This window comes from Acanthamoeba castellanii, assembly GCF_000313135.1.
Source record: "Acanthamoeba castellanii str. Neff unplaced genomic scaffold scf7180000084641, whole genome shotgun sequence".
NCBI classification, from domain to species: Eukaryota; Discosea; order Longamoebia; family Acanthamoebidae; genus Acanthamoeba; species Acanthamoeba castellanii.
Window position 1 is genome coordinate 111,954 of NW_004457343.1, and position 17,320 is coordinate 129,273.

Genomic DNA, 17,320 nt, shown 5'->3' on the forward strand with positions numbered 1-17,320 from the left:
CGCAGAGACGAGTCGGCGGAGGGGAAGGGGTCGTTCACCCACTGGGACGGCTGGTTCGTGGCTCACGCCGAAGATGGGACCCGCGCCGGCGGTTCGTGTCCCTACAGTTGTGGCTCTCTCACAATCGTCTCTACGTGTCGCTCACCTCATGGCACGGCATCAGGCCTCACCGGGTTCGCGTACAAGGAGAAGCCCATGCCCAACTTCTCCGCCCTCCTGGCTGCCGTGTTGGCCGCCAAGCATGGATGGGTTGGAGAAGACTTTGTTGCCCTGAAGGATCGGTACGCGATGCACAACACCGCCAGGCATGGCATTTGCTGACAACACCAAGGCGCAAACCAGGATGGCGGCGGTGATGAGCTGCATGGTCGCTTTGGCTGGTAAGCTGCTGGTCTCTCCTCAAATCAACGCCCCGGTCGGGCCTGACTCTTTGTCTCACCCGCTGTGTGGTCGTGATGTGTTCTGCTGCCCTCGCCCAGGATCGGAAGAGTTCTGGGTGGTGGAGTTCGTAGCCACGAAGCCCGAGTTCCGTAGGCAAGGCGTCAACAACCTCCTCATGCAGGCCGCCCTTGCCAAAGGTGCGAGTTGTGTCGTGTGTGTCGTGTGTCGTGTGTGATGATGAGGCAATTATTGAAACCAATTCTGGTGAGTAGGTAGGCAGCTGGGTTACACGAAGGCGCAGATCACTGTGCTCAGCGATAACACCGCTGCGATCAAGGCGTATGAGAAGGTGGGCTTCAGCGAGTACAACACCATCACCTCGCCGGCCTTCCTGCAGGCCGCCAACTCTCCAGGCGTGATGAACATGCGCATCATGACCCTTTGATCAGACGGCACACTCCTCAACAGAAACAATTCGCATTATCATGCATCAACAACTTACCCGTTGTAGGGGCGGCAATGAACGAAACACAGGAGCATTTGCTCGGTTGGAGTTGAAGCGCGTGCGATTCGAATGCTTTGGGGTGTAGGCAGTGGCAGATGTCGACAAGTCCTGGGGGTGTAGCTCACATGGTAGAGCGCTCCGTTCGCATCGGAGAGGCAGCGGGATCGATACCCGTCACCTCCAGACATTCCTTTTTCGTGTGGCAAGCTGATGCTTCACATGCCACTGGGATCAGTGATGGCTCCACCAAGGCAAGGCTTGGGACAATATGCTGCAAATCTGAGTTGGGTGGAGGGGAGCCAGAAAGCCAACTGAAGGGCTGGAGGCAGGTACCTTCCACATTGGCAGATAATTGAGGAGTCCAGAGCATCATCAGGGTTATGCTGGACAAGACAGAGTGCAGAAATAACCTGAGCTCTTTTGACATGAGAGGTCCTGTCATTTACAAAAGTGCATGCAAAGACAATTGTATCTAAGAAGAGAAAACCTAAAAGAGAGGGGCACTGTTGAATCCATGTGGTGAAGTAATGTACACAATGACCTCTATGTCCCCCAGTCACCTGCCTGCACCAAAAGAAAAGTGTGCACATACTGATTTCCATCTCACCTAGGCAACACAAACCCTTGATTGCTTCCACTCAGCCTCTCTCCAGCTCCTTGGTGCACAGCAGGATGTGGTTACCCCTGCTGCAGTGAGGAAGTTCTTATCTTGGCCCCAGTAAACTAATGCCAAAGTGCTGAAATTTCCAACCAACTGAGGAATGTGAGCCATGCAGGCAGGGCATACAGATACAGGATACTGCAGGCGGGGTGTCATTCTTAGCTCCTGTTTCACCCTGCTCAAGAAAATACTTTTTTATTATTTATGAAAGGCCAGGAACCAGCACAAGCAGAGAGTCATAGTCCTCATCAGTGCTCCACTCCCTTGAGTCATCACCACTGTCACTGCTGAAGCTCTCACCATCACTGTCACTGCAGTCATCAGCATCCAAGTCAATCTCAAGGCCAGCATGTGTCCAGCGCCACTGCAACAGGCCATTGGCATAGAGTGGGGCAGTCACCAGACTGTGTTGAACAAGGTGGTAGATACACCAGAGGGCAACTGTTTGTAGCTCTGGAGAGCCATGAACAGTGCCATGTACATGGTCATGCCAACAGACAAGGTGTGATGGGGGGCAGACCTCACATCAAACCCTGTGTGCACACCACACAAAGGAGAAGAAAGAGAAGATGTGCACCTGAGCAGTGATGGGGACAAGCTCCTGCAGTACCTCATGAAGGTCATAGATGAGCACATGGATCATTGTAGAGGTGAGCAACTTGGTGATGTTGAATTTCTGGCCCAAGGTTGAAAGCTTGGGCATCTCACACAACCAGTTGAGGAGCAGCAGAAGCTGCAAGTCACTGGTGAGGGCTTCAGTATCTTGGAGCCCCTTTGTGAGGAGGGTGTCATGGATGGTGAAGAAGAAGGTTGTGTTGATGCCAGTCATTTCTTCAAGGTGCCCACAAAAGTTGGTGAGGGTTGGGTGGAGATGAGAGCACATCCACTTGCACTGTCCATTGTGCCATCCAAGGAGGGAGAGGGGGCTCTCAACGCTGAATGCTGTTGGCATAACATAGAATGGCACACCACTCAACATGTGAGAGGATGAGGAGCAGGAGGAATGCCAAAAGCTGCTGATTAAAGATGTGTTGGTGGAGGCATGTAGAATAAATAAAAAGACAAATGATAGTGACCTTGATTGGGAGAAGAAGTGGCGATGGTGTGGTGGATGATGGCATGGTTGTGAAAAAACAAGAAAAAAAAATAATCTCAATCAAGGCCCAACTTCAACCCCAACAACCAAATCTGCTCCCGCTGGTCACAACGAAGCCAAAGACACCCAAACTGAAACCAGCTACGACCAGAATAGAACCCCCGACCAAGCCCATCGGTCCCGGTGCGGAGCATGTGCTGGTTTGGCAGCCTTGGGTGGCAGTGATATTCTTGTGAACAGGCTCACAGCTCTCTATCTCTCTTCTTCTATCAACAGGAGTGACATCCAAACCCACAATCTACCCCTCTTCCCCCTGCATTCTTAGCCATGTCACCAGCAAGCACCAATCAAGCCTCTCCATGTTCATAGTTTCACCATCCACTGCTTCCCATGAACACCAACACCCCCACCCCCACTCCTGAGCCACTAAGTCTCCCTGCTGCCCCTGCTGCTGGCCCATTTAGTGCTGTTCCAGAGGCTGCAACCCCAGCCAAGCACAAACATACACCAACAAAGAGAGCCCACACAGGTACAATCAGCCCATTTGGTCAGTCCATCTTTCTTAATTCACTAACATTGCTTTCAATTCAGAGTCTACAACCAAGGAGAAGGAGATTGAAGGCACAGACAATGAAGATGAGAGCTTGGAGGCTGAGGTTGAGTGCACTGATCTTCAGCAGGCCTTGATGCCAGTACATCCACCTTGCCCTCTTTTCTTGCCCCCCCCCCTGCCATCAGGCTGATCTATTTGCAACAGGGGAAGACCCGCATCAACTGGCCACAAGAGACATCAAGAACTTTGCTCTCCTTGAGACACTTGTCAAGAACCCTACTATGCGCTGTGATGCTGTGGCACCTCATCCGCACCCATCACCATGCTGTTGTTGATGCTGACAACACGATGTTTGATGCCCACTATGCCAACCTGGTCTGCTCTAACTCATGGATCAACCGTGAGTTCAAAGAAAGTACGTTCTTCTGTCCTGTTCCCTTCTTGTTCTGCATTTTGTTCACTCGCTCTCACACTCACAGAGCCATTCAAGCCTGGGCGTAAAAAGCTCACCAACAAGGAGCTTGAGAGTCAACGCCAAGTGCATGCCAACACCCAAAGGGAGCTCAAGGCCCTTGTTGAGCGTGGGCGCATGGCTATCACCACCCTGCGCGAACGTGAACTTCTGGCACGCACCTCACGCCAGATTGCGGCAGAAGAGGAGCGCGCAGCAGCAAACAAGGCTGCTGACGAGCAGAAGCATGCCCAGCAGGCGCGTGAGCAGAAGCGCCTCCAAATGGTACTGGAGCACAGACTCTTTACTTCTATTTCAAGGGACAAGAACCAACTATCTCACTCCCACGACCCACCACAGGCTGACGAGGTCAGTCGTACCGCTCCAAAATGATCAAGCTGGTTGACTTCTTAGTGAATTCCTTCCAGGAGAGCCTTGAGGCAGAGCGCGCCCTCAACCACCAGATCACAGGCCTCGTCGGCCTGTGCACGCAGCTTGTCCAGGAGCACGCCCAGCCGATGGGCGTTGTGCCTCCTGAGGACGTTGGCTGAGCCGCCGAAAAAAATAAATTCTATTTCCCGCCATTTTCTTGAGCAGGGCGAAACAGGAGCGAAGGACACCCCAAAAGACGGAGTGGCATGTGAAGCATCAGCTTGCCACACGAAAAAGGAATGTCTGGAGGTGACGGGTATCGATCCCGCTGCCTCTCCGATGCGAACGGAGCGCTCTACCATGTGAGCTACACCCCCAGGACTTGTCGACATCTGCCACTGCCTACACGCCACAAAGCATTCGAATCTCACGCGCTTCAACTCCAACCGAGCAAATGCTCCTGCATTCCCTCCCCTTCCCCCCCGACCATGCATCAAGTACTGTTTTTGAAGATATGAGGAGCTGCGACGAACGATCTATCTCATGCACCGCGCTCCTTTGATCTGGGTGCGGAAGTGGGGCGCCACGATGGGGTGCAGCCGACCGTAGTACAGAGCCCAGGGCTCGATGGACGAGCCGTCGGCAAAGTCGCACGAGTTGGAGAGGCCGGCAGACTCCTCCACGGGAAGCACCGACCAGCCGGTAGTCACGCACATTTCTGCACCAATATAACGTGGAGTCGGCATCTTCTACAAGAAGAGCTGTAAAACGAACACACAGCTGGGGAGTACCTATCTCTGGCACGTAGAGGGAGCCCAAAGTAGAGGCCTTGCTCTCAACACAGTACTGGGCTGCAGGATTGCCCCACCTGATTGGCACCACTCGTAAGAAGCAATGTGTGGGCGAGTTGTACGAAAGGGTATGTTGTACTGTTTGCGGTCCCACTTGAAGTTGGGGATCGGGTGGAAGTAGGCCATCTGGGCGAGGGTGAGGAAGGGCGAGGCGAGGGTCTCTACCTCGGTCAGCGTGTAGGTGCCCATGTTGCAGTAGGCCTTCTTATTACCGAACGCAATCACGTCAGGGCCGTTAATGTAGGAGTACTGGCTGTAGGAGATCTTGCCGCCCTGCTTCAAGCACCACCCGATAGCCTCCTCACTGGCCTTGAAGTCGGCCGCCTTGTACGCGACAAGCGCTGTACAAAAAAGGTCAAACAGAATCAATGAGATTTAGGCTCTCTGTATTTTCCTTTTATGGTCATAGGATTCGTAATCGTTTCCTTTTATAGTCATAAGATTAAAAACGTAACTTTTGGTGAAGCAAGAAGAAAAATCAATAACTGAGGTTGGGGGAGGGGGCGTACTGTGGTTGTTGGTGGTCTTGCGCACAGGGACTCGGGCGATGAGGGTGGGGTCGTACGAGGGATCGGCCGCCATCATCTCGGCTTGGTCACTGAGATCTGCGGAGTCCAGGCTGGCGGACACCAGTGCGGCGCAGCTCAACAACACAAGAACTAGCCCCAAAAGGCCACTGGTAAGCTTCGTCATCTTTCGAGCTTCGAATCGAAGGACCACGCTGGCGTGTTGGTAGGGTGAGCCGCAAGAACTCTCCTACACGAGAAAGCTGGAAAGGTATTTTTTTCAAATTAACATATGAATAATGGTTGGCTGTGGTATGAATGGCACATTTCATTGACAGTGTAGAGTAAATATATATCTCGTTGGTGACATCCCAGACCTCCGTTGTTCGAACTCTCCTCTGAGGTTCGCAGCGTTGGTCGTGTTGTGTGTTCTGCTCGATTCGAGGCCTCAGCGCTCACACGCACGGCTGGCCAGCGAACTGCGTGCGGAAGTGGGGCGTAATGCGCTTGGCAGGCGACTTGGCCTGGCCGTGGAACAGAGCCCACGCGTCGATCGACGAGCCGTCGGCGAACTCGCACGAGTTGGAGAGACCGAGCGAGGTCTCGGCCGGCAGGGTCGACCAGCCCGTGCCCACGCACGTGCTCGCCGAGTCCACGAACATCACGCTCACCGTGGCCCCGTTGCTCTCCACGCAGTACTGGCTCGCCGGATTGCCCCATCTGGTTGGTCGTTGGTTGCATGTCAGCAACATATTAATATATATACATAACAATATATATACAATTATGCAATATTAAATATATAGGGGTTGGGGCGCGTACTGGGTGTGGTTCCAGGTGAAGTCGGCGAGCGGGTTGACGTAGGCCATCTGGGCGAGGGTGAGGAAGGGCGAGGCGAGGGTCTCGACCTCGGTCAGCGTGTAGGTGCCCATGTTGCAGTAGGCCCGCTTGCGCCCGAAGGCCATCACGCTCGGGCCGCTCACGTAGGAGTACTGCTGGTAGGACACCACGCCGCCCTGCTGCCTGCACCACTCCAGCGCATCGTCGGTGCACCCAAAGTCCGTCGCCTTGTACGCCTGCGTCTCGTCGGTTGCTGTTGGAAAAGATAGAATATAAATATATAAGAATTTCTTAATATGAATACGTGGTAAAATAGAGTTTTAAAAGTACGTACTCTGATTGGAGGAGGCCTGGCGCTTGGCCAAGGGGACGACGACGCTGAGGGTGAGGTCGTAGGCGGGGTCGAACCAGTGGGCTTGGTCGTAGGATTGTCGGCGCGGGTTCAGGTTGGCCTCCGTGTGGGCCAGGAAGAGGGCGCAGCTCAGCGCCAAGACTGCCCACAGCGTTCCACAGTTCATCTTCATCAGCATCGTCTTGGTGGTGGTTCTCTTCAGCGGTTGTTCTTGTTGTGGTCGGTGAGAAGGTGGTGGTCGTAAGTAGTAAGTGTGGTTGGTTGACACTGTCGAAGGATGGTGGAAGAAGATGATGGCCCTTTGGTCGTGACTATTTGTAGGGCGTCGAGGCGGAGTGCCGACAGCCAAGGCATGTTGCTGTTGGTCTCCTTGCGGGGTAAGCCGATGCACACCACAAGCGCGCTCCGTGGAAAACCGAGCGGAAGCCTTCCACAGTCTTCAACAACACCGCGCGGTGGCGGAGGTTGGCCGTGTGACGTGATTGACTCGAGCCAGAGAGGCCAGAGAGCGCTCGAGGACGAAGAAAAGAAGTGATGGCCTCGTGACAAGATGTCTGATGGCTCGGAGTGTGATGAGCGCTCATCATCGTCACCATCACCAAGAGCCGTACGCACGGGGACGTGCGCGAGTTTCAGGCCGAAACGCGTTCCGGAGCCGTCGGACAGACAACCACAACCGCGACGACTTCGGCCAATCGCCGAGCTTTCCTTCCTGGTGTTGCCCCAGGCTGGGTACCCACCCAATCCAGAAAGAGAGAGCAGTGGTGCTGGTGGCGGTGGTGATGGGGGGGGGGGCACACGCAGAGAGAAAGCGTATCTTGTTGTCTCGGGCCAAGACCCCATTTGCTCTCTCTCTCTCTCTCTCCTGTCTCGGGGCGCTGCGCTTTCGTTCTCTTTTCCCTCAGGTTGCGCTGCGTTACTCGTCGATGAGAGCCCCTTGTCGTCGGTGACGTCGTCGTGGTGGTTGTCGCTCGCCGTGGCGGTGGTGGTGATGGGGAGTGGTCCACTTACTTGTTGACGGTCTTCCACAGGTCGGCGAAGGGATCGCCCTGCGCTGGGCCGCCGCCCCACCGCTGGCAGGCCCGGAGGAGGTGCCGGGACCCGAGCGGCCGCTCATGGGCGTGAGAGGCGGCGTGGAGAGGGGCGTGAGCGGTGGCGTCGACATGGGGGTCAGGCCTCCGCTGTTGCCGAGCGGCGCGCGCTGGGCCATCAGCGGCGACGCGCCGGCGCCACTGCCGTAGGGTGCACCCTGCTGCGGCGCGCCCAGAGGCGACGGCGCGTGGGCGTAGAGGGGCGACGCCATCGGCGAACCGACGCCGGCCGGCGTCGGCTGGGCCATCACGTAGACCATGCCCATGGGCATGCCCATCGGCACCAAGTTGTAGGTGGTGCCGACGCCGCCGGACATCGGTGGGGCCGAGGGTGCAAAGGCCGCGTGGCCGCCGTACATGGGCGACGCCACGGGCGACGCGGCGGGTTCGGGGGTGGCGTAGAGGCTGAGGATGTCCTTCTTCTCCGGGTGCACCCGGGGCGCAGTGGTGGGCGACGCCACGGGCGAGCCCATCATCAGGGAATCGAGGGCTCCGAATGCGGCGGCGCCGGCGGCCGGCGCGGGAGTGGTCGAGGAGGCGGAGGCGGAGGAGAAGGTGGAGAAGTCGCCCCACGCGTCGTCGCCGTTGTTGTTGTTCGACGACGACGAGGCGAAGAAGTCGGTCGAAGCGGCCGCGGAGGAGGAGGACGATGATGAAGAAGAGGTCGGCGAGGGCTGGCGCTGCGCGATCACATCGAACGTCGCGAAGAAGTCGGTGGCGTCGCCGTTCCCGTTGGCCGCGTTTCCGTTCCCGTTGCCGATGGTGGCCTTCTGCGCAAAGTCGGAGATGAGGCTGTCGGCCCCGGCGGTGGGCGAGGGCGAACGAGCGCGGGCCTCCTTCGCACTGCTCCGTTGGCCCGCCGCCGGTGACGACGACGAGGCGCCGTCATCGTTTTTCTGCCAATCGAGCATCGCGAAGAGGTCCTTGCCGCCAGCGCCGCCGTCTCCGCCGCCGCCATTCTCTGTCGCGCGCGTCGAGGGGCTCTTCTCTGCTCACAACAACAAGCGTCGATCAGCGCACCGCTCGGGCGGCGGTGGATGGTGGTCAGAGGGAGGGGAGGGGAGTACGCTTGGCTGGCGCGGACTTGCGCTGGATGCGGGGCACGGAGGTGCCGAGCTTCTCCAGGACGTCGCAGATGTCTGGCCGCTTCTCGGGGTCAGCCGTCAACAGAAACTCTGGAGTGTCGCCAGTGCCAGCGTTAGTAAAAAGGCCAGAAACACGCAACACGCAACACGGGCGGGAGACGGTAGGCGGGCGCGCACTGAGCAGGTCGTGCATCTTGGGGGTGTAGGGAGGGAAGTCGGGTGCGCGGTAGCGCGCGTTAAGGATGCCTAGCTTGCCGTCGAACGGGTCGGCATAGTACATCATCTTGTACAACATACAACCGAGCGCCTGCACACAAGCCGAGTGTTCACCACCAACATGAGTCGTGTGTTGTGCGTGTGTGTGTGTGTGTGTGTGTGTGCGCGTGTGTGTTTTATGCGTGCGGAATTACCCAAACGTCGACTTTCTCGTTGATGAGCTGCTTGCGGTAGAGGTCCACCATCTCGGGGGCGCGGTAGAGCAAGGTCGTGTTCCTGTTGATGTCGTTCTCCGCGATGTTCCTGATGTGCGGCTACACACGACACGACACACACGACACACACGACACAGTGATTAGGAACCATCCATCACAGAGCAGGAGAGAGATAGGCTGCCTCTGCTGTTGCTGTCAAGGTACCTTGTCGGTGTCATAGGTGACCACGGTCGCACTGCCAAAGTCAATCAGGTAGAGAGCGCCATTCTTGCCCACCAGCACATTCTCAACCTGAATACACAGCGCACCATTGCCACACCGCGTCAGAAGAAGAAGAAGAAGAACGTGGGCGTCTTCATTGTTACGGGTGGTTTTACCTTCAAGTCACGGTGGGCGATGGGCGGTTCGAGGCTGTGCATGTGGTACACGGCCTTGCAGACCGTTTCGAAGATGAACAGAATCTCGGTCTCCGTCATTCGATTCCGTTCCCTCTGTCGTTGCAGTGTGAGTACGTCACGCGCGTGCGGCGGCGTGTGCGCGTGCGGCGGTGCGTGTTGGGAGTGCGTGTTGGGTGAGAGGTCTGTGGGGCGCGGGGGAGTGGGCACCTGGTACATAAGGTTGAGTACGCTACCGCGCGGGCAGAACTCGGTGAGGACCACCACCTCCTGTCGGTTGGGCTTCCTGAACGACGCGGCCCCGAGGAAGGTCACGATGCCCTCCTTCCCGCTCAGCGTTTTCTGTGTTGCGCGAAAAGATGATGATGAGGTGAGATGATGATGGGTGAAGTGGTGGCCTTGCAAGGCCAACCAAGAAGAGCTGCAGGAGAGGCAGGGGAGGGAAACCAGGAAGTTGATCTCCCGCTTGATGATCTCCATGTGTTCATCGTCCTGCACGAGGATGCGCTTCAGGGCTACAGGTCGGCCGGTCTCGACCTGCTCCGCAAGAAACACAAATGCGAATCCACCTGCGTAGACGCTCCAAAGATGGGGAGCGATTGAAATTAAAATCACGGGCAGTGCACTGGCAAGTGCTACACGGTTCAAACAACTGATACACTGCAGCGAATGGAAAGGAGAGGAGACCTTCAGCGAGCTTCTTGACAACGCGGTAGCGTGAGCCGTTAATGGAGTAAACATCGCCCACCCCCTCTTCCCCTGCCACGCCCCCCTCGTTCCATTTCTTCTCCATTTTCTCAATCTTGCCGGCAATCGAATCAAGGCCTTTGTCCAATTGCTTGAAGAACGAATCCATCTTCGGCCTGTGTAATGTTGAACACGAGATTATCAGAGGGAAAACATTACAAAAGTGAAATAAAACAGTGTTTTTTAGTTGTTTCAATAAATGTTCAAAAATGCGCGAGTGCCGCACAACCAACATCCCACGCACTGCAGCGGTGAGTGCATTGAGCCTGCGGTGAATGTGGTCATCTCTCTTCTTCTTTCTTCTTTCTTATGAAGCAAGAAGATGACGAAGACCCAATTCAAGAATGAACGAATGAGCTCTCTTTGGTGGGGTACTTGGACCAGTTTGTGACTCGGCCACGGTGGGTCAGTCCCAGAGCTTGATGGTACCGTCCCAGCTGCAGGTGACAACGCGCGAGGGCTCCACAGGGTGCCACTCGCAGCCGATGAGCACCTTCTCGTGGCACTCAAGCTTCTTGAGGATGCGGTGGGTCTTCCAGTCCCAGATCCACAGGTTGCCCGTGCCGTCGCCCGAGATCACGTAGTGCCCGTCCGGCGAGAACCCGAGCTGCACACACGACGCAGAGACTAATGAGCAAACACACACATGAACAGTGTGTGCTTTGAGTGTGTGTCGTGTGTGTCGTGTGTTGTGTGTGTGTGTCGTGTGTCGTGTGTGATTAGGTTACCTGGCAAGCGTAGCCGGCGACGAGATGGCCCAGGAAGCGCTTCTTCTTGTTCATCCTGAATTTGTCCTTGGTGCTGACGACGAGGATCTGGTTGTCCATCGACTGGGTAATGATCCACGGGTCCGTCGGGTGCGGCGCCATGACCGGCATCGAATGGAGGTAGGGCTCCCGGATCTCCTTGATCTCCACCGGAATGCCCCATTCCCACACCTGTGTGTTGTGTCGACAAAGCCCCGCGTCAGTGCGCGTAATTTGAATTCTCTGCGTATGTCGCAACGCACGAGCGCGCAGGCGGTGAGCGGGGCGGGGGGAGGCGTTGCGTACTCTGAGCGACTTGTCGTCGGACGAGGAAATGAATCGTCGGCCCTCGTCGATGAACTCGAGCGCGTTGACGGGTCCCAAATGGTAGTTGTACTCCTGCACCGTGCTGCCCGTACGAATGTCCCACTATTGCGGCGTGCGCGCGTGGTTAGTGTGGGTGGCCGACGGCAGAACAAGAACAAGGAAGAGAGAGACGGGTACCTGGTGCACTCGGTTGTCGGAACAGCCGGCGATGAATTGGTTCTGGTCGCGCGCGTGGGGCGGGAACTTGACGCAGTAGGCGAGCTTGCGGTTGGAGAACCGCTGGATGCAGGCGCCGGTCTCGGTGTCCCACAGCTTGATCGTGCGGTCGAACGACGTGCTGAGGAACTGGCTGCCGTCGTGGTTGAACTGGATGTCCCGCACGCCCTTGGTGTGGCCATAGAAGGTGCGCAGGCAGCGCTTGTCGTTGTAGAGATCGAACAGCTTCACCGTGCCGTCGAGATTGGCCGAGATCACGAGATGGCCGTACTTGGGGAACAACCGAATCGCATTCACGCCTGTACCAGGTGGTGAGTAAAGGTAAGAAGACGAAGCAGAAGACGAAGAGAAGCGCTGGCAGCAAAGTGTGAGAGTTGTTTTTCGAACCGTTGGTGGGGTCCTGGTTCTGGGGCTTACTGATGACGGTCTCGACCGAGAAGTTGCCGAGCTTGTTGCCCTTCTGCTGTTGCTGCATTCGCATCTTCTTTCGCCTCAAATCCTTGGCCTAATGATGTGAACGAAGAAATAAATCATCACGTGCTTAATTGATAAGAATAAATAAATTATAACAAATAAGCCTCCAAACGAAATGAGCAAAAGAAGGGAAAAAAGAGTGTCGCGATCGTGACGCTGGATACCTTCTTTCTCTTGCTCTTGTTCTTCTTGCCGGCGCCGAGTCGCCACTGATGAAGCATCTTCTTTGGCATGAAGCACTCGTGTGGCGCCGCTCGCAGGTTGGAAGGAGGCGAGATGTAGGTGCGGCCCTGGTAATCGTACATGGTGTCGCCGTGGAATTCAGAGTACTCCTTCGCCTCGCCCTCCCTCCTCTTCTTCTTTTTCAACTTTTTGCCCTCGCCGTCCCCTTCGCCTTCCTCTTCGCTGCTGCTGTCATCTTCATCGCTGCTCTCTTCCTCTTCTTCTTCATCTTCCTCTTCCGCTTTCTTCTTTCCCTTCTTATCATCGACTTTCGATTTCTTCACCTCATCATTGGCCTCTTGCACCTCTGCATCTCCGGCATCCTCGGCCTTCCTCTTCTTATCAGTCGAAGATGGCTCAGCAGATCCAGAAATCGCGCATCATCTCCCGCCGCGGGGGCGGTGGCGTAGACCTGCGGCTGCTGGCCGTAGCCGTAGTAAGCGTAGTACTGCTGGTAGTACTGTTGTTGCTGCTGCAGCTGCTGCTCGGCAGTGAGAATGGAAGGGGGCGTGTAGAAGGTGGTTGCAGTAGCGGCCGCGCTGTAATCGACCGGGTATGACTGCTCCTGCGCCTTCTTCTCCTCGCCCACCTTATCCTTCTCCTGGTAGTAATTTACCAGCGAGCGCAGATCCATCTTCTTAGATTGCAATCGACAACTCTTTGGAACGGCCGGCCGACTCGTCACAAAAAGAAAAAAGCAGAAATATTCACAAGAGAAATAAAGGGAAACGTTTTTCTTTACATTTCTTTCTAGGGCAACGAAACGGCCTCCTCGTCTTCATCATCTTCCTCTTCCTCGCTATCATCCTCATCTTCGAGCATCACATCGTAGGACTCACAGGCCACGAGCTTTCTCCGACGCTTTTCCTCGCGCTCGCGGGCCGTGCGCACCTGCTGCTGGACGTCCTCGGGCAGCAGGGCCAAGTGCTGCGGGTCGTACTGCTCGTAGTTGGCCACCAGGTGGGCCACGCAGAGCGCGCGCAGCTGGCGAGGACCCAGGATGAGCGCGTACAGGTCCTTGCAGTGCTTTTCCTCATTCCTACCGATATATATATTTACACACACACATAGTGATAAATCCAATGCATAATGAGTTCTCGATCAGCTGACTGTGCCACTTGGATGCGGTCGTGATGTTGGCGTACCTTCCGCCGTACAAGTACACTCTGTCGTCCAAGAGTGCGAGGGCGTGGAATCGTCGCTTGTCGGGCTGCTCGCCTGCGGGCGGTGGGGAGCCGCACGTGTTGAGTGAACGACCGAGCCGAGAGGCTCGTGCGAGCGGGGAGATGATGGCACGTACCCAAGGGGCGGGTTTTGCGCCAGGCCAGAGTGTTCAGATCCAGGAGACGCACGTCGTTACGGTACCTGCCGTGGCCCCAACCACCGAAGATCATCTGCGGGCCATTCTTGGGTGAGAAGCGCAGAGACGCGTGATTCGCGACACAGGGCACACGACCGCACACGACACAGTAACTCGAAGGCGCACATTACCATGAGCGAGGGGTTGAGCAGGCACGCTGCGTGGCCGGATCTCCCCTTTGGTAGATCGCCCGTGGGTGAGTGCTCCCTCCACTCCCCGGTATCTGCACGCGCACGCTGGATGAGCACATACTCCGCATTCTGTCGTTGCCAGCGGAGCGAGGGGGGGGGAATACCCAGATTGAGTTCGAAGACGTCGCTGAACCGCGGGTAGCCACCACTCCAGCCGCCAAAGATGAGCATGTTGTGGTGCCGCACCAGGACCGCCGAGTGTCCGGAGCGTGGGGAAGGTAGTGGGCCAGTCGTCTCCACCTCTCGCCATTGCATTCTCACTGTATGCAGTGTGTGTGTGTGTGTGTGTGTCGTGTATGTGTGTGTGTGTGTGTGTGTGTGTTCATTGATCAGGGGCAGGCAACTGATCGGGCAAGTGAGCTTCTGTGTACCGACATCGAGGATCCAGCAATCGTTGAAGAATTTGTGTTCGTCTCTGCCGCCAAACACCACCAGGCGTTGGCCATCGCCGAGTAGAATGGCCGTATGCGTGTTTCGTGGCGCCGGCGTCGGTTGAGGCAGCTCCACCTTCGTCCACGTCAGCGTGCCTGCACCGACGGCCAACGTCATGTGACTGCGCGGTTGCCACTCAAGAAGAACATACCCAAATCGAGGACGTGAACGTCGTTGAATCGCTGCTCGTCACCTGCCAGACAGAAGCATACGTAAGTGCTCTGCACCCACTCCACGCTGACATAAAGAACCGCATCACGCCACCCTTGTAGCCAGCGAACATAAGGAGCTGCTTGCCGCCGTTGATCAGGGTGATCTGCGCATGTTACGTCAAGGTCAGTGTGCACGTGCTTGCAAGGGGGAGGTGTGGCGAGGCGAGGCGAGCTACCGAGTGTGTAGAACGAGCGCAGGGGATGTCGCCAGACGCCGGCACGACGGTCCACTCCTCGCTTTCTGCGTGGCACCAACTGGTGAGTCACCGTAGAGGGGGGGCACCTTCCTGCTACTACATGACCCAGCAGCGCACTACGCACCAGCGTCAAAGAAGCACAAGTCGTTGTATCTCTGCTCCGTGCCGCTCCATCCACCTGTGTAGGGCGCCCACCAACTTGAGCCCAGCATGCTCGAAGATGGTTGAAGGGCACGTTTGCGTACCGAACAAAAGGAGGCGGTGACCAGGCAGTGGGGTGAGCGTGTGGCACAGGCGGTGGCCAGGCTTATCATTGCCCCCCGTTGCCCTAATCTTGTGCCAATACATCTTGCCTTGTGCTGCTACGTTGAGTGGCTTTTGGGTTGAGTTTTAAAAACGATAAAATATATATTTGCAAAAACGATATAATAATATCACAACATTATCGTGTGCTTTTTTCGAGCCTGTGCTTACGGCGATGCAACCGAGCGAGAAGCAGGGAAGCCAGCATGCCCCCGACCCCGATCGCCCAGAGTACGAGGTCCTCGCTGCCGAAGCCCCACTCCTCGATCCACAGCTCCGCCGGCCCGGACGACATGGTGCCGTCATCGTAGTACTCGCGGTCCCACCGCCGCCGCGTGCACGACCCATCCAGCTGCACCACCTTCTTGCGGCCTGCATGGGCCTCCACCCGTTGCTGTGCAACAGCTCGACAGAGCTTGCAACCGATGTCCTGGCCCAGGTCGGCCGCGAGGAATGCCGGGTGGTAGTGGGACGTGGGCGGTTTGTAGGTGAAGTAGCTCTCGTACAGGGCTTGGTCCTTCTCGAGCAGCCGCAGGTGGTCGGCCAGGGCCTTGGGTCCGGCGAAGTCGGACACCCGAATGACTGAGTGGTTGTTGGGCACGAACGGGGAGTAGTCGTCGGGTCCGTCGACGATCGGCAGCCCGCCCGAGATGAACACATGCACCAGCTTCTCCGTCACGTAGTCCGCGCAGTTGGCGTTCTCCCAGGCGAAGGCAAACTTGTACTGGCTCATGAGCTTCAATATCTGTTCTCCACCATATTAGAGTAAACAATACACACAAGTGATGTTAAGCGCATTTCATACCTCTTCTTCGCTCACCTTGCCCTCCTTGCCGGGCATGGTGCGCAGGCAGTCGCCGTAGGAGTGCACCGGGTAATGCTTCATGAGCGCTGCGATGTACTTCTCGCGCTTGTTGAACGAGGCGCAGTTGTTGGCGATCCACACCACCGCGTTCCGCCGCTCCTGCCAGCTGGGCGACATCGGTCGGTCTGTGTGCTGCTTGAGCGAGGGGTGGATGTAGGAGACCACCACCTCGGACCACAGCTGGTACCCCATGCGCAGGTCGAACAGGGCCAATCTCTCGGGGTCGAGTGACACCTTGTCGCACTGGCGCTCCCACCACTTGAACCGGTAGTACCACCCGCACGAGCGGTGGTCGTACAGGGGGTTCTCCTCTGACCAGTAGGCCCACAGCTGCGAGGCGAACGGCCTGGCCGCAGGCATCTTGGCCAGTTCGAGGTCGCGCGAGTGGAACACAACCACGTGCGCCTGGTCGAGCGCTCGCTTGTTGCTCGTGAACGCGCATTCCAGGGGTGCTGTTGCAGCAGCAGCATCAGCATCATCAATTTGTGTGTGAGCCACTGTGTTGGCCGTGGGTAGTACCTGCGCCATGGCCTGGGCATGTTTTGAGCTTATACCCTGTGAGTGGAGCGACCACATTTTCAAACCACGTCGTGTAGTAGAGGATGGTGGTTGCGTTGCTGCCCTGAGGTGGAGGCTCGAAGTCCTCAACTAGCCCCTGGTCCCCCAAGCCGGTCCATGAGCTCAGAAAGCCGCTGCCGACCACCAGCACGAACAAAACAGGCCCCAACCCCAGGCCGGCGAATAGAATGTCGAGAGTGTGGCACTGGCAGGAGTGTCGCGTCACCATCCCCTAGGCTTACTGCCTTCTCCTTGCGGAACAGCCGACAGAAAGAAGAAAGGGGGTTTTCCCTTTTTTGGCCCATTGAGGAAAATGAATAGGAAATGATTTGCTCGGCGGTCGCACACTTGCGGCAAGGCCGCCCTTCGCCAACTCACTCGTACTGTTAATCTATAGATCTTCCACCCCAATTTGAGATACCCACACTCACAAACTCTCCACGAATTTGCGTTCAGATGAATCTTCAACTCGCGATTTTGTGCCCCTCCATCTACCAGCAAGCTCCAATCAATTGCGGAAATCACGCGCGAATATGCTGGACTTGTGGTCTGGGGGCAGCCATGACACGGAGAGCCACTCTTCTTGCGCTTGCGCACTACCCCGGGAGTTCCTTGCATCGCCAGCACCACGCTCCAAGCTCCAAGGAGGTCGGCCACCCTCGAAAAGTAAAGGTACCTTCACTCAAACCTCAATGTGGAGGAACGCTTCGGACCACCAGCTCGAGCAGGAACTGCCGTGCGCTGGCGCCACGAAAGCCGAACGATAGTAGAGGATAGAGCGGCACCGCGCCACCTCGACTTGTTGCGGCCGCCATTTGGGGAGAACAACAGAACGTTCTCTTCTGGCGAAACTATCACGAAATTTTGTGTTGACTTGATTGTCGACACAGTCTCGGCCAC

General features: G+C 56.6%; 9 protein-coding genes across 9 annotated transcripts in view; 3 read left to right on the plus strand and 6 right to left on the minus strand.

The window, feature by feature from the left end:
* ACA1_364440 (uncharacterized protein) overlaps nucleotides 1-321 on the plus strand; it is a gene marked incomplete at both ends in the record, with an annotated part of 567 nt that extends 246 nt beyond the window's left edge. Inside the window, one exon of the mRNA XM_004335882.1 lies at nucleotides 6-321. Within this exon, the coding sequence (XP_004335930.1) occupies nucleotides 6-321 (316 nt within the window). The remainder of the gene's footprint in view (nucleotides 1-5) is intronic.
* A 22-nt stretch (nucleotides 322-343) lies between these two features.
* On the plus strand, nucleotides 344-826 carry ACA1_364450 (acetyltransferase, GNAT superfamily protein; the record flags this gene model as incomplete). Its single annotated transcript, XM_004335883.1, has 3 exons — nucleotides 344-380; nucleotides 480-578; nucleotides 654-826. 3 exons carry the CDS (start codon nucleotides 344-346, stop codon nucleotides 824-826), a joined length of 309 nt encoding a protein of 102 aa, XP_004335931.1.
* Nucleotides 827-2,073: 1,247 nt separating this feature from the next.
* ACA1_364460 (uncharacterized protein) lies at nucleotides 2,074-2,376 on the minus strand (the record flags this gene model as incomplete). Its single annotated transcript, XM_004335884.1, has 1 exon — nucleotides 2,074-2,376. The coding sequence occupies one exon, from the start codon at nucleotides 2,374-2,376 to the stop codon at nucleotides 2,074-2,076; it is 303 nt and encodes a 100-aa protein (XP_004335932.1).
* A 1,168-nt stretch (nucleotides 2,377-3,544) lies between these two features.
* On the plus strand, nucleotides 3,545-4,198 carry ACA1_364470 (uncharacterized protein; the record flags this gene model as incomplete). The annotated part of the gene is made up of 3 exons (XM_004335885.1): nucleotides 3,545-3,611; nucleotides 3,676-3,932; nucleotides 4,076-4,198. 3 exons carry the CDS (start codon nucleotides 3,545-3,547, stop codon nucleotides 4,196-4,198), a joined length of 447 nt encoding a protein of 148 aa, XP_004335933.1.
* A 357-nt stretch (nucleotides 4,199-4,555) lies between these two features.
* ACA1_364480 (uncharacterized protein) lies at nucleotides 4,556-6,746 on the minus strand (the record flags this gene model as incomplete). The annotated part of the gene is made up of 7 exons (XM_004335886.1): nucleotides 4,556-4,737; nucleotides 4,811-4,887; nucleotides 4,950-5,211; nucleotides 5,380-5,455; nucleotides 5,838-6,096; nucleotides 6,199-6,469; nucleotides 6,551-6,746. The coding sequence occupies 7 exons, from the start codon at nucleotides 6,744-6,746 to the stop codon at nucleotides 4,556-4,558; spliced, it is 1,323 nt and encodes a 440-aa protein (XP_004335934.1).
* An 829-nt stretch (nucleotides 6,747-7,575) lies between these two features.
* ACA1_364490 (protein kinase domain containing protein) lies at nucleotides 7,576-10,426 on the minus strand (the record flags this gene model as incomplete). Its single annotated transcript, XM_004335887.1, is given in 10 exon segments — nucleotides 7,576-7,622; nucleotides 7,640-8,647; nucleotides 8,727-8,834; nucleotides 8,922-9,051; nucleotides 9,155-9,274; nucleotides 9,380-9,466; nucleotides 9,553-9,666; nucleotides 9,781-9,912; nucleotides 10,018-10,139; nucleotides 10,258-10,426. The coding sequence occupies 10 exon segments, from the start codon at nucleotides 10,424-10,426 to the stop codon at nucleotides 7,576-7,578; spliced, it is 2,037 nt and encodes a 678-aa protein (XP_004335935.1).
* Nucleotides 10,427-10,723: 297 nt separating this feature from the next.
* Nucleotides 10,724-12,936, minus strand: ACA1_364500 (EH-binding protein, putative; the record flags this gene model as incomplete). The annotated part of the gene is made up of 8 exons (XM_004335888.1): nucleotides 10,724-10,924; nucleotides 11,046-11,255; nucleotides 11,370-11,492; nucleotides 11,568-11,905; nucleotides 11,994-12,111; nucleotides 12,245-12,658; nucleotides 12,715-12,783; nucleotides 12,853-12,936. 8 exons carry the CDS (start codon nucleotides 12,934-12,936, stop codon nucleotides 10,724-10,726), a joined length of 1,557 nt encoding a protein of 518 aa, XP_004335936.1.
* Nucleotides 12,937-13,052: 116 nt separating this feature from the next.
* On the minus strand, nucleotides 13,053-14,906 carry ACA1_364510 (kelch repeatcontaining protein; the record flags this gene model as incomplete). The annotated part of the gene is made up of 10 exons (XM_004335889.1): nucleotides 13,053-13,341; nucleotides 13,448-13,520; nucleotides 13,603-13,696; nucleotides 13,794-13,885; nucleotides 13,958-14,113; nucleotides 14,225-14,380; nucleotides 14,437-14,478; nucleotides 14,550-14,601; nucleotides 14,674-14,738; nucleotides 14,819-14,906. The coding sequence occupies 10 exons, from the start codon at nucleotides 14,904-14,906 to the stop codon at nucleotides 13,053-13,055; spliced, it is 1,107 nt and encodes a 368-aa protein (XP_004335937.1).
* A 230-nt stretch (nucleotides 14,907-15,136) lies between these two features.
* ACA1_364520 (Alpha(1,3)-fucosyltransferase 11, putative) lies at nucleotides 15,137-16,649 on the minus strand (the record flags this gene model as incomplete). The annotated part of the gene is made up of 3 exons (XM_004335890.1): nucleotides 15,137-15,742; nucleotides 15,803-16,314; nucleotides 16,382-16,649. The coding sequence occupies 3 exons, from the start codon at nucleotides 16,647-16,649 to the stop codon at nucleotides 15,137-15,139; spliced, it is 1,386 nt and encodes a 461-aa protein (XP_004335938.1).
* Nucleotides 16,650-17,320: the final 671 nt, after the last annotated feature.